The sequence below is a fragment of the Oncorhynchus clarkii genome, chromosome 2 (genome assembly GCF_045791955.1).
Source record: "Oncorhynchus clarkii lewisi isolate Uvic-CL-2024 chromosome 2, UVic_Ocla_1.0, whole genome shotgun sequence".
NCBI lineage: Eukaryota > Metazoa > Chordata > Actinopteri > Salmoniformes > Salmonidae > Oncorhynchus > Oncorhynchus clarkii.
In genome coordinates this window covers 38191172-38206313 of record NC_092148.1, presented here as the reverse complement: position 1 = coordinate 38206313, position 15142 = coordinate 38191172, and the positions used below count along the sequence as shown (strand labels likewise).

General features: G+C 42.0%; 1 protein-coding gene across 1 annotated transcript in view; it reads left to right on the top strand.

Annotated features, from left to right (window-relative positions):
- Window positions 1-15142, top strand: part of LOC139367878 (membrane-associated guanylate kinase, WW and PDZ domain-containing protein 2-like) — a 291127-nt gene that overhangs the window by 238875 nt on the left and 37110 nt on the right. Inside the window, 1 exon segment of the mRNA XM_071106232.1 lies at window positions 14639-14832. Coding sequence (XP_070962333.1) covers window positions 14639-14832 — 194 coding nt within the window.

Sequence of the window (15142 nt, the reverse complement as noted above, 5' to 3'; positions counted from 1 at the left end):
AGAAGCACCAGATTGTCAGCAAACAGTAGACATTTTGACTTCAGATTCTAGTACTGTGAGGATGGGTGCTGTAGACTGTTCTAGTGCCCTTTCCAATTTGTTCATCCCTGTCTCACCCCACATAACTGTGGAAAGAAATGTGTGTTTTTTGCACATTTAAACTGCACTCTTGTTGTTTGTGTACATGGAAATTATGTTGTATGTTTTCCCCCAACACCACTTTCCATCAATGTGTATAGCAGACCCTCATGCCAAATTGAGTCAAAAGCTTTTTTGAAATCAACAAAGCATGAAAACACTTTGCCTTGGTTTTGGTTTGTTGCTTTGTCAATTAGGGTGAAAATGTGGTTTGTTGTACGGTGATTTTGTAAAAAGCCAATTTTACATTTGCTCAGTACAGTGCATTGTTTTCACTGAGGAAATTGGCGAGTCTGCTATTAATGATAATGCAGGGGATTTTCCCAAGGCTTCTGTTGACACATATCCCTGTTATTGGGGTCCAATTTGTCTCCACTTTTGTGGATTGAGGTGATCAGTCTTTTTTCCAAATATTGGGGAAGATGCCATTGAGTTTAATTATAGAGTTTAATTATAGCCATTTGGAATTTGTGTATTTTTAACCTCTCTGCACACCGAACCCGTTAGCGGGATTAAATTCGACAACATACGGTGATCGCTACATAAATAGTCATATTAAACATTCATGAAAATACAAGTCTCACATAGTTCGAAAGCCTAGAATCTTGCTAATCCAACTGCGTTGTCAGATTTAAAAAATGATTTATTGCGAAATAATACACTGCGAATATCTGAGCACAGACCCCCATATCAAACTACTTATTCAGCCAGCACTTGCGTAACAAAATCACAGATTGCATTGAAATAAATTGTTTACCTTTGAAGATCTTGCTCTGGTTGCAATCCCAAGGCTCAGTGTTACACAATGAATGGTCCTTTGTTCGGTTAAATCAATTTTTTATAGCCTAACACGAAACATTTTGTGAACGCTTATCTCGTTGAATTTTGTGTCATTCAATTTTCAACGTAACATCCAACGTAAAATAGACAGACTTTCCCTGACTTTAACCAGTCATGTATGGTTTCCTTGCAATCAACTGTTAACTTGTAACACAACCAAACTTGATGGGTCATTTTGAGGGACGTATTGACCCGGAAAAAACTATTGGAAGACAACAAGTGATGAGCCCATTGTGCACCAATTATATGACCACTGTCTCGTTGATTGACTGTATTTTAACCCTGATCGTCTTGAAATCTAACTGGGTAGACAGTCAATGAGCAGAGGTAAACGGCAATATCCCATGGTTCTTTGTTGTAAGACAAACCTTTCCATTGAACGCTGGCGTAAGGACCGTTCTTTCGCCATTGCCAATTCAACAATGAAGGAGCGACGCTTATTACGCACAGCAGTATTTCGGTGACTTGCATCTTCAGCTGTTTATTTATCCAACATCATGGTGAATAAGTTAAGGAAAGCTAATTCTAAGACTAGATATATGAATGTAGAAACAATTTTAGAGGGAAGTGAGGCATATTTTTTGAACGGAGAGGACATTGTTTAGGACTGGTAAGTTGCTCTCATGCTAATGCCGTTGTTTGAAATTAATATAAAATGTTATTTGTGATTATTTTTACATTTTATTTGCAATATATAAAGATGTAATGAAATGGGTAAAGTACACGTTAGCTAGTCATTGTGAGTGAGGGTCTGTTTGTTTGTATGAGAACGACCATAGCCTATGTCTGTGTGTGTATATATACACTGCTCCAAAAAATAAAGGGAACACTTAAACAACACAATGTAACTCCAAGTCAATCACACTTCTGTAACATCAAACTGTCCACTTAGGAATCAACACTGATTGACAATACATTTCACATGCTGTTGTGCAAATGGAATAGACAACAGGTGGAAATTATAGACAATTAGCAAGACACACCCAATAAAGGAGTGGTTCTGCAGGTGGGGACCACAGACCACTTCTCAGATCCTATGCTTCCTGGCTGATGTTTTGGTCACTTTTGAATGCTGGAGGTGCTTTCACTCTAGTGGTAGTGTGAGACGGAGTCTACAACCCACACAACTGGCTCAGGTAGTGCAGCTCATCCAGGATGGAACATCAATGCGAGCTGTGGCAAGAAAGTTTGCTGTGTCTGTCAGAGTAGTGTCCAGAGCATGGAGGCGCTACCAGGAGACAGGCCAGTACATCAGGAGATGTGGAGGAGGCCGTAGGAGAGCAACAACCCAGCAGCAGGACCGCTACCTCCGCCTTTGAGCAAGGAGGAGCAGGAGGAGCACTGCCAGAGCCCTGCAAAATGACGTCCAGCAGGCCACAAATGTGCATGTGTCTGCTCAAACGGTCAGAAACAAACTCCATGAGGCTGGAATGAGGGCCTCACTCCATGATTCTTACAGCCCAACACCGTCCAGGACGGTTGGCATTTGCCAGAGAACACCAAGATTGGCAAATTCGCCACAGATGAAAGCAGGTTCACACTGAGCACATGTGACAGACGTGACAGAGTCTGGAGACGCCATGGAGAACGTTCTGCTGCCTGCAACATCCTCCAGCATGACCGGTTTGGCGGTGGGTCAGTCATGGTGTGGGGTGGCATTTCTTTGGGGGGCCGCACAGCACTCCATGTGCTCGCCAGAAGTAGCCTGACTGCCATTAGGTACCGAGATGAGATCCTCAGGCCCCTTGTGAGACCATATGCTGGTGCGGTTGGCCCTGGGTTCCTCCTAATGCAAGACAATGCTAGACCTCATGTGGCTGGAGTGTGTCAGCAGTTCCTGCAAGAGGAAGGCATTGATGCTATGGACTGGCCCGCCCGTTCCCCAGACCTGAATCCAATTGAGCACATCTGGGACATCATGTCTCGCTCCATCCACCAACGCCACGTTGCACCACAGACTGTCCAGGAGTTGGCGGATGCTTTAGTCCAGGTCTGGAAGGAGATCCCTCAGGAGACCATCCGCCACCTCATCAGGAGCATGCCCAGGCCTTGTAGGGAGGTCATACAGGCACGTGGAGGCCACACACACTACTGAGCCTCATTTTGACTTGTTTTAAGGACATTACATCAAAGTTGGATCAGCCTGTAGTGTGGTTTTCCACTTTAATTTTGAGTGTGACTCCAAATCCAGACCTCCATGGGTTGATAAATTTGATTTCCATTGATAATTTTTGTGTGATTTTGTTGTCAGCACATTCAACTATGTAAAGAAAAAAGTATTTAATAAGAATATTTCATTCATTCAGATCTAGGATGTGTTATTTTAGTGTTCCCTTTCTTTTTTTGAGCAGTGTGTATATATATATAAATATATATATATATATATAGATATAGATATATCTATGCAAACCCATACATCTCGACACAGCCGCACGCTTCCAACAATCAGTCTATATTAGAGGGAGCAACAAGGAGCTTGCTGGCTACAGCACTACTGCACCAAGCCCTGTCCCCTCTGCTCCTGCCACAAGTGTTCATCTGCCCAAATATATTTGTGCAGGCATGGATGTGCCTAAGGGCACAGCATGGAGGCATTGCTGTGTTGTTTGCAAGATGAAGTCTCCCATCACAGGCACCACATGCTCAGTGACCCTCTGCTTTACATCAGAAAGAGACTGCTATGGCATCTGGCATCAGCAGCAGAATATTGTCTAGAGTTTTGGCAAAGTTGGTGGGGTTATATGGCAAAGTGGGTGGGGGCTAGGGTCAGTATGTTATATCTGGAGTACTTTTCCTGTCTTATCTGGTGTCTTGTGTGAATTTAAGTCTGCTCTCTCTTTCTCTCCTTCTTTCTCTCGGAGGACCTGAGCCCTTGCTTCAGGACTACTTGCCATGCTGTCCCCAGTCCACCCGGCCTTGCTGCTGTTCCAGTTTCAACTGTTCTGCCTGCGGCTCTGGAACCCTAAACTGTTCATTTTTACTCTTGAGCGGCTGTCCTGTTGCACCCTCTACAACCACTGTGATCTCCACCCGGCACAGCCAGAAGAGGACTGGCCACCCCTCATAGCCTGGTTCCTCTCTAGGTTTCTTCCTAGGTTTTTGCCTTTCTAGGGGGTTTTTCCTAGCCACCGTGCTTCTACACCTGCATTGCTTGCTGTTTGGGGTTTTAGGCTTGGGCTATATAAATTGATTTGATTTGATAGAGGACTGATGGTCTTCCAAATATTAAAAGTGTGTAAATAGTTACCCATGTTATTTTGTAAATGTATATACGTATATATAGATTTTCATATATTTTTTTATCAATCATTTTTTTTTCTCCCATTTTTTATTTTTTTTTATTTTATTTTCTCATTTTTTGGGGGGGTGTGTTAGAATACCATTTTGCTATTTTGTATATAGTTATTTGTTTCAAAATGTATACCTTCACCAATTTGGCCACTTGGGTACATTTGGGCTACTTGTGTGGGACACCTGGGTGACTTCATGATAAATGTCATGTAGCACACTCATTTCGGAAGTTATCATTCTGAAACTTTGAACAAGTACTGTTTCCCTCTTATATTTTTCACTGAAATTGTCCCCATCATCCTATCTGAATGTTTGTTTTATCTTGTTCATTTTAAAGATGATAAATAAAAAACGTATGTTTTTTTCCATTGTTTTATCTAAACCAGATCTATTGTGTTATATTCTCCTACATTCAATTCACATTTACAGAGTGTAAATGTGAAGCTATTATCTGATAGCATGCACCCCCCCTGAACCACCTGAACGAGTTGTAAACAAAATAATTAGCGTAGCCGGCGCTACACAAAACTCTGAAATATAATATAAAACATGCATTACCTTTGACGAGCTTCTTTGTTGGTACTCCAATATGTCCCATAAACATCACAATTGGTCCTTTTTTCGATTAATTCCGTCCATGTATACCCAAAATATCCATTTATAAAGCAGGTTTGATCCGGAAAAAAACAGCTTTCCAAAACACAACGTCACTACAAAACATTTCAAAAGTTGCCTATAAACTTTGCCAAAATATTTCAAACTACTTTTGTAATACAACTTTAGGTATTTTTAAACGTTAATAATCGATCAAATTGGAGACGGGGCAAACTGTATTCGATAGAGAAAGTAAACAAAACCTGCCCCTTTTTCCCTCTTGCGTAACTATCAAAAGTGTAACGTTGTTCCAGGAAGTGCCTCTTCTTCGTTTCACCAATGATTAACTTCAACCTAATTCTAAAGACTGGTGAAATCCTGTGGAAGTCGTAGGAACTGTAAATTTGGGCGCTATCTAATTTCCCTTGGCAAAGACAACCGAGGGAACTGTCAGAGGGAAAAAATATATATATTCTGAACAGTTTTTCCTTGAGGTTTTGCCTGCTACATAAGTTCTGTTATAGTCACAGACATAATTGAACCAGTTTTAGAAACTTCAGAGTGTTTTCTATCCACACCTACTAATCATATGCATATAATATATTCCTGGCATGAGTAGCAGGAAGTTGAAATTGTGCACGCTATTTATCAAAAAGTGGAAATGCTGCCCCCTATCTCTAAGAAGTTAATAGTTGATTCTAAGATTTGTATTTGATCTTGTATATGTTATTGCTCTTTGTTCTTTGTTATAGGGCCAAAAAGATTGGATAAGTTGTTTATCCACAAATCTCAGTTTTGGATGGATAACTCTTAGTGTTGTTTGCTTAGTGTTTCCAATTTTCCCAGAAATGGTTAGAGTCTATGGATTCTTCAATTATGTTGAACTGATGTTCCTTATTTTTCCGTTGTACATTTCTGTATTGTTTTAGTGATTCACCATAGTGAAGGCTCAGATTTTCGGGGTCTCTATGTTTTTGGTTGGATATGTTTCTTAATTTCTTTCTTAGGTTTTTGAATTCTTCATCAAACCATTTGTCATTGTTGTTAATTTTCTTAGGTTTTCTGCTTGAAATGTTTAGATTTGATAGCGAAGCTGAGAGATCAATATCCTGTTTCGGTTTTCTACTGACACATTTACCCCTTCACTAGTACAGTAAAATATTTTGTCCATGAAGTTGTCTAAAAGGGATTGCATTTTTTGGTAGGTTTCCACACTAGTTTCATTCTATCTTTAGCATTTCTTAATATTATTCAGTTCCTTTGGCTTTGATGCCTTATGATTGAGTATTGCTCTGTTCAAGTAGACTGTGATTTTGCTGTGATCTGATAAGAATGCTCTGAGAGACTCGGGGTTGAGGTCAGTGATACAGTAGTCTACAGTACTCAATAACTATAGGTGCACCTACCGTACGAGACCACTCAAAGCCTACCATGGACTATGTACATACCCAGGGTGTGACAGAGCTGCAGGAGTTGTGACCCGTTTTTGTTGGTTATGTTGTCATAGTTGTGCCTAGGGGGGCGGCGCATAATTGGCCCAGCATCGTCCGGATTAGGGTTTGGCCAGGGTAGGCCATCATTGTAAATAAGAATTTGTTCTTAACTGACTTGCCTAGTTAAATAAAGGTTCAATTAAACATACATAAAATAAAAAGATGGGGGAGGGAATGATGTCACCTCCAGGTAGGTGTTTGATCCCCTGTGTGCTGAGACTCAGGTTCTTGTCCAGTCATGGCATTTAGGTCGCCACAGACTAGTACAGGTCCCTGGGCCTGGAAAATATTGATTTCCCCCTCCAGGATGGAGCAGCTGTCTTCATTAAAGTATGGGGATTCTTGTGGGGGTATATAGGTAGCACACAGGATAACATTTTTCTCTGTTGAGAGAATTTCCTTTAGAATTCCTAGTTCAATTTAAAAATGTTCCCGTTTTTATTATTTTAATAGAGTGAGTTAGGTCTGCTCTATACCTAATTAGCATACCCCCTGAGTCCCATCCCTGTTCCACACTTGGGTATTTGGTGGATTGGACTACCAGCTCAATGTAACCTAGAGCGCAATCAGTGTGTCCAAAGGCAGATGACCTCAGGCCTTGGATATTCAAGGATGAGATAGTGAAGGCTTTGTGTTCCATAAAGTGTCTGTTGTTAGTTATGTGGTTTGGCCTCAGACCACTAAGTGTGAGCAGAGCCTGCTGAGCATCTGGCCCATTTCATTTACTTGGGCTAGTATAAGAGCGGGGGTTGGGCCTGCTCACGGCCTGGCGTATGTGTTACTTTCATGTTGAGATCCTCTTTGTTGGAATGAGGGGCATGGTGATCAGCAGTGATCTGAGATGCTTACAGTGGTTGCTCAACTAAAAGTTTTGTGATTATGCTGCAGGACTTAGAAGTCATTTGTGGTTTAGTATGGTACCCTGCGTCACTACTTCATTGCTCCAGACCAGCGCAAGGAGGAGTTAGAGCACTGATTATGCTTTTGGGTCCCAAGGTGCTGCTGTGTCTCTAACTGACAATGAATGGGCGATATAAACCAAATAGAAACTGATAATTATGCACAACTTCATTATTACTTACTAAAACTGTTGTTACACTAAGGTATTTATTCTAAGAGAAAATTAGACTACAATTAGGTTGTGAAAATGTTAAGATTATTTTGCTGGTACTGTAGTACTGAAGCCGACTCCCGACCAGTCACGTTGTACAGTGCCTAAGTGGTGCAGTGCTCTAAGACAATGCATCGCAGTGCAAATTGTGTTGCTACAGATGCTGGTTTAATACCTCGACTTGGAGACCTATGAGATGACTGTAGGCTTTTGGTTTCTCTCCCTCTAAAAACAAACTGACTTTATTTACAAATTAGTAACAATGTCTCACCCCATGTTCAAAAAATGCCCTTTTCTAGCTCAGTTTACGTTATTTGAAAACAAAATAATCTTCAAAATATAGTTTTTTTTTTTAAACAAAGCGATTATTATTATTATTAATTCAGAATTATATAAAAGCCCCTAGGATATTCTCACAGGTATATTATTAACCCTGTTATTAGCAGGACAATATATATATATTGGTCATACTGGTCATGGCTCCCGAGTGGTGCACAATGGGATTGCCTTGTAGTTCTCTAGAAGACGGACCTAGAGCATGGGGAAGGGAGGAGGATGAAGGGGATGGGGTGGACCACCACTCGGTAGCACAGAGCAACATTGTAAGGGGCTTTGCACAAATAATGGTGCTGACTAGAGAAACTTTCCCACTGTTCTTAATGCCAGTCTGCACATTCAAACTAAAACAATGTAACTAAAAATGGCGTGAAAAATGCCCCTTAGATATGAATTTCGGGGGCAGATATTAGAAAATAGGCGTCAGTCCAAAGTTAAAAATTAAATCCAAACTGGATTTAACGAAAAATTACAAGAAAGCGCACATTTGTAAATCCCAAACTTTTAATGTAAATGAAAGGTACATACAAATTATTTGTGACATTGTGGTTTCAATAAAGAATGTAAACAAAACAACATGCTGTGTTTTTATTTACAGTAGTGATGGACAGCTGGAAGCATTTTGTATTTCTTCATCAACATATTTATGCTTTTGTTAATGAAATAACGAGAAAAAAGATATTCTAAATGAAAGAAACAAAGTGGTCCCAGAAATACCTCTCTGACATAGGGTCCAGCATATCTCTTGATGATTTCTTCCTCAAAGAAATCTCGAGCCATGATACCTGAAAAAGAAGGCAACAGTGAATTATTGTGGAAACACTATTGCAGTCCGTGAGGTGTAGGCTACAATATTTTATGTACATTTTGGTTTGTAATAGCCAAACTTAAATATATATATAACATGTTTAGCAAGCCTTTCCATAAGTCCACGCAAGTTTCTTCAACTGTCTTCTAACTGTGATTAAAGCAATGTTGATGTGACGTGATGCCAGCAGATTACAGATGGCCTTTGCTGATCGCTCATCATCTTCATTCATGAGTGACTCGATGGCTTGAATAGTCTCGCTGGAAATATGGGTGACAGCTGATGCATTAGTCCAGAGTCAGGCGGTATTGGCATGTATACTACAGTATGTACTGTAGGCTATGTTTACTTGTCAGACTGCACAGTAGCCTAATAAACAAATGCAGGCGGCTTCTATCTTGAAAATGCTTTAAACGCAAAATGTAGGATAAAGCTGAACAGTACTGTATTTCTTCATCAGCATCTTTATGCTTTCCTTAAAATAATGATAAAAATACACTTTCAAAATGCAGATGTTTATTTACTTCAAATCAAATCAAAGTTTATTTGTCAAGTGTGTCGAATACAACGAATACAACAGCACCTTACAGTGAAATGCTTACTGATAGGCTCTAACCAATAGTGCAAAATTTTTTATTAGTTGAACAATGGGTAAGTAAAGAAATAAAAACAACAGTAAAAAGACAGTGAAAAACAGTAGCGAGGCAATATACAGTAGCGAGGCTATAAAAGTAGCGAGGCTACATACAGACACCAGTTAGTCAGGCTGGTTGAGGTAGTATGTACATGTAGATATGGTTAAAGTGACTATGCATATATGATGAGTAGCAGTAGTGTAAAGAGTGGTTGGCGGGTGGTGGGTTGCGGGGCGCAATGCAAATAGTCCGGGTAGCCATTTGATTACCTGTTCAGCAATATTATGGCTTGGGGGTAAAAAACTGTTGAGAAGCCTTTTTGTCCTAGACTTGTCACTCCGGTACCGCTTGCCATGCGGTAGTAGAGAGAACAGTCTATGATTGGGGTGGCTGGGGTCTTTGACAATTTTTAGGGCCTCTGACACCGCCTGATGGAGAGGTCCTGTATGGCAGGCAGCTTAGCCCTAGTGATGTACTGGGCCATACGCACAACCCTTTGTAGTGCTTTGCGGTCGGAGGCCGAGCAATTGCCGTTCCAGTCAGTGATGCAACCAGCCAGGATGCTCTCAATGTTGCAGCTGTAGAACCATTTGACGATCGCAGGACCCATGCCAAATCTTTTTAGCTTCCTGAGGGGGAATTGGCTTTGTCATGCCCTCTTCACGACTGTCTTGGTGTTTTTGGACCATTCTAGTTTGTTGGTGATGTGGACACCGAGGAACTTGAAGCTCTCAACCTGCTCCACTACAGCCCTGTCGATGACAATGGGGGCGTGCTCGGTCCTCCTTTTCCTGTAGTCCACAATAATTTCCTTAGTATTGATTATGTTGAGGGATAGGTTGTTATTCTGGCACGACCCAGCCAGGTCTCTGACCTCCTCCCTATAGGCTGTCTCGTCGTTGTCGTGATCAGGTCTACCGCTTTTGTGTCATCTGCAAACTTAATGATGGTGTTGGAGTCGTGCCAGGCCATATGCAGTCATGTGTGAACAGGGAGTGCAGGAGGGGACTGAGCATGCGCCCCTGGGTGGCTCAGTGTTGAGGATCAGCGTGGCAGATGTGTTGCTACCCACTCTCACCACCTGGGGGTGGCCCGCCCAGAAGTCCAGGATCCAGTTGCAGAGGGAGGTGTTTAGTCCCAGGATCCTTAGCTTAGTGATGAGCTTTGAGGGCACTATGGTGGGATAATGGTGTTGATGTGAGCCATGACCAGGTTTTCAAAGCACTTCATGATCACAGATGAGAGTGCTACGAGTCGGTAGTCATTTAGGCAGGTTACCTTGGTGTTCTAGGGCACAGGCACTATGGTATCCTGCTTAAAACATGTTGGTATTACAGACTCGGACAAGGAGAGGTTGAAAATGTCATTGAATACAATTGCCAGTTGGTCAGCGCATGCTCGCAGTATACGTCCTGGTAATCCGTCTGGCCCTGCGGCCTTGTGAAAGTTGACCTTTTGAAAGGTCCTACTCACATCAGCTGCGGAGAGCGTGATCACACAGTCTTCCGGAACATCTGGTGCTCTCATGCATGTTTCAGTGCCATTTGCCTCGAAGCGAGCATAGAAGTAGTTTCGCTCGTCTTGTAGACTCGTGTTACTGGGCAGCTCTCGGCTGTGCTTCCCTTTGTATTCTGTAATGGTTTGCAAGCCCTGTCACATATGATGAGGCCGGCAGCGTAGCCGAGTGGTTAGAGCATTGGACTAGAAACTAAAAGGTTGCAAGTTCAAATCCCTTAGCCGACAAAGTACAAATCTATTGTGCTGCCCCTGAACAAGGCAGTTAACCCACTGTTCCTAGGTGGTCATTGAAAATAAGAATTTGTTCTAAACTTGGTATGGCTGCAATCCCCCTATCAGGATAAGTGTCATCAACAACTGCTGAATAGCATAGCGCGAAATACAATAAATATTACTATAAATATTTATATTCATGAAATCACAAGTGCAATATAGGAAAACACAGCTTAGCCTTTTGTTAATCTACCTGTCGTGTCAGATTTTGAAATGATGCTTTACAGCGAGAGCAATCCAAGCGTTTGTGTAAGTTTATCGATCGCACGATAAAACATAGCATCACTTAGCATCAGGTGGCTCGGTCACGAAAATCAGAAAAGCAATCAAATTCATTGTTTATTTTTGATTCAGATGTTTTCACTCACGAGACTCCCAGTTACACAACAAATATTCTGTTTGTTCCATAAAGATGATTTTTATATCCAAAATACCTCAGTTTGTTTGTCGCGTTATGTTCAGAAATCCACAGGAAATAGCGATCACGACAACGCAGACGAAAATTCCAAATAGTTTCCATAATGTCCACAGAAACATTTCAAAAATGTTTTTTATAATCAAGCCTCAGGTTGTTTTTAAAATATATTATCGATAATATATCAACCGGCACTGTTTCTTTTTCAGTAGGAGAGGGAGAGTCAATGGTTGCCCCACTGCGTTGCCCAAGCAAAACTCATGCGAACACCCAGCTATCCACTGACGCGATGTTATGTTTCTCGCTCATTTTTCAAAATAAAAGCCTGAAACTATGTCTAAAGACTGTTGACACCTTGAGGAAGCGATAGGAAAAGGAATCTGGTTGATATCCCTTTAAATGGAGCAAAGGCAGGCTATGGAATATGGAGCTTTCAAAATAGAAGCCACTTCCTGGTTTGATTTTCCTCAGGTTTTCACCTGCAGTATCAGTTCTGTTATACTCACAGACAATATATTGACAGTTTTGCAAACTTTAGAGTGTTTTATATCCTAATCTGTAAATTATATGCATATTCAAGCAAATGGGCCTGAGAAATAGGCCGTTTACTTTAGGAACGTTATTTTTCTAAACATAAAAAATACTGCCCCCTAGTTGAAAGAGGTTAATATAAATGGCGTCAGAGATGCAGGAAAGAGGAGTCTGTTGTGTGAATTTGTAAAACAAAAAAAGTACACATGTTGTTTCTGCAGGAGGTACATAGAGATGTGGTGAATGAAGTTGATTGGAGGCTCTGGTGGAAATGGGCAAGTGTGTTTAGCCATGGAACAAACGTTAGTGTAGGGGTGGCAGTCCTTTTTGCACCCGCTCTGGCTGTATAAATTGGCTTCTCAAAGGAGGTGTGTAGCGGTAGACTGCTTGTAGTTAAAGCAGAAATTAACAACAGGAGGTTTGTCCTTATAACTGTGTATGCACCAAACACAGGGGGAGAAATTTGGGCTTCTGTTTGGGTGTCTTAGACAGGAACTCTCACAGGTAGCACCTGAAGAGACGCTGGTGGTCGGTCGGGACTGGAACTGAATAATGGATTTGACAAAATACAGAAATGGGGAGGAGCCTCATTCAGGCTCAGCGGGGGTGTTAAGGGACATCAGTTTGAACTAGTGGATGTTTGGAGAACTAGACATCCCAACACAAGACAGTATACATGGGTGTAGGTCTTTGGGGCTAGGGTGAGTGCAGCCCGACTCAATCAGTTTTACATGTCCAGGAATCAGCAATAGGGTGTTGGGCTTTTTTGTATCACCATATTAACATGGCTCTGCTGTCTATTTCACCAGGGACTCGGAATGCATCCTATTGCATCCTATTCCAGACTTTTTAGGAAGCGAAGCGAAGAGAGGAGTATGAGTCTCAGAGTCAATGGTGGGATGTGGGAAAAATCCAAATTCGGCTTTTCTGTAAACAGTATACAGCTCTCTCACCCTCAGAGGTTACGAGAGTATTGGGGGAACTCGAGCGTAGTATAAGTCTGGTGGAGATAAGGCAATGTAGGTCTCCATGCTAATTAAGCTCAATTACGTAGGGACCTTGGCAGTTTTATCCAGGTTAAAGCGAATGACGCACTTGTAAGAGCTAGTTCTCCATGCTCAAGGAGATGGATGCTTCCAGCTCCTCCTCCTTTGGTTTGGAAAGACAGAGCACTGAAGCCAAGGGTATGCATTGTCTATGGCTGTCGGATGTGCGGGGTGACCTCTGTGGTGGGGGAGATGCGGGAGCAGACTGTGGAGTTTTATTCTGAATTGTACATGGCAGAACTGTGTGATCCTATTTGTGCTCAGGTTTTGTTTGCAGACCTCTCTAAGCTCTCTCTGGCAGAGAAGGATGATATTGACATTCCCCTGTTCTCCCATGAACTGGCAGAGGCCGTAATCCAGATGTCCCCCGGCCGTGCACCGGGGTTGATGGACTCCCAGTGGATTTTAATTAAAAAAATTCTGGTAGAATAATTGCACTGGACATCTTTTGTATGTTCGTGAGTGCGTTGGGATAGGAGAGTTGCCGATGAGCTTTCGTTGTGCGGATCTGACTCTCCTACACAAGAAAGGGGACTTGTGTAAACTTAGGAACTGGAGGCCTGTGTCATGCTGTGTGCGAACTACAAGATATTTGCCAAGGTTGTCGCTAACAGGCTGATGTTCCATCTGGACTCTGTAGTACACAAGGACCAGACGTATTGTATCCCAGGATGCTCCATCACGGACAGCTTGTTCTTAATCAGGGACATGTTGGACTTTTCGAGAGTTTCTAATGTGAAGTTGAGTGGAGCATGAGTATCTGTTTAATGTGATGTCGGTGTTTGGGTTTGGGGAAATGTTTTTGGCCTGTGTGAAGATGTTGTATGCTGGGTATGCTGGGTGTCATGTATGGTCAAGGTGGGAGGGGGGCTCAGTAGGCCAGTCTGGGTGAGGTGGGGCATTAGACAAGGATGCTCTCTATCGGGGCAGTTATATACACTAGCCATTGAGTCTTTTTTGGGCCTGCTACACAGGAGACTGCAGGGAGTGTGTTGGACAGGCATGGGTGTGTTGACAGGCATAGCAGTGTCGGTGTATGCAGATGACGTTTCTGTGATGGTCAGGGATGGGCAGAATATGTAGGCACTTGAGACTAGTCTGAAGGTGTACGAAGGAGTTTCTTCAGCTAAGGTGAACTGGGGCAAGAGCAACGTTCTGTTATGTGGGGCATGGGACTGCCACTGCTTCCAGGACTTTTTCCAGGGGGTTTGTATGTATAGTGCGTATGTTATCGTATGTGTGGGTATGCGTGTGTCTGTGCCAATGTTTGTGTTGCTTCACAGTCCCCGCTGTTCCAGGTGTTTTTTAATCAGTTTTTTTAAATCTAATTGTACTGCTTGCGTCAGTTACTTGATGTGGAATAGAGTTCCATGTAGTCATGAATGAAAAACACTTATGAATTGAATCCCCTATTGATTTGATTAGTCTGTATACTGCATTTCAGCTTTGAGATGCAATTGTATAAACAATTAAGTAAACCTGACTGTATTAAATTAATGTAATTCATAACTCATACATTTCTCACTTTACTTTCCCTGCTCCCTCACCCTTCTCTCTCTCGCTCTCTTCCTTCCCATCCCTTTCTCTATTTCTGCTGCTGTGCATTCAGCTACCAGAGCAGTGGGACCCCCATGGTAGTCCCCAGACCAGTCTGTCAGCCCCAGTGCTTCCCACAGGCACACCCTTCCCTACCCAGCCACAGCACAGCACCTCGGTCCCTGACTCTGCAGAGGGCTTCGACCTCAACAAGCCCGACCCATACGACCTCTATGAGAAGTCTAGGGCCATCTATGAGAGTAGGCGTGAGTATTGTTTCATGGTATAAGGCAGTGGCGATTTTAGCATGTAAATGTAAATCTTGGTGGGGAAAACTCACTTTTTTAATGCATGCCAGCAGAGCCACTCTTCCTGTTTCTGCACTTTAGTATTTTCCTTGACTGGGAACATATGACAAAGTAATATTTGCTTCATCCAGTAGTGGCAGAAATTAGCTCTACCATAACCAAAAACTAACAACCAAATCAACATACAGTAGCTTCATTACATTAATGAATGTAGGTGTAAAATATATATATATATATATATATATATATATATATATATATATATATAT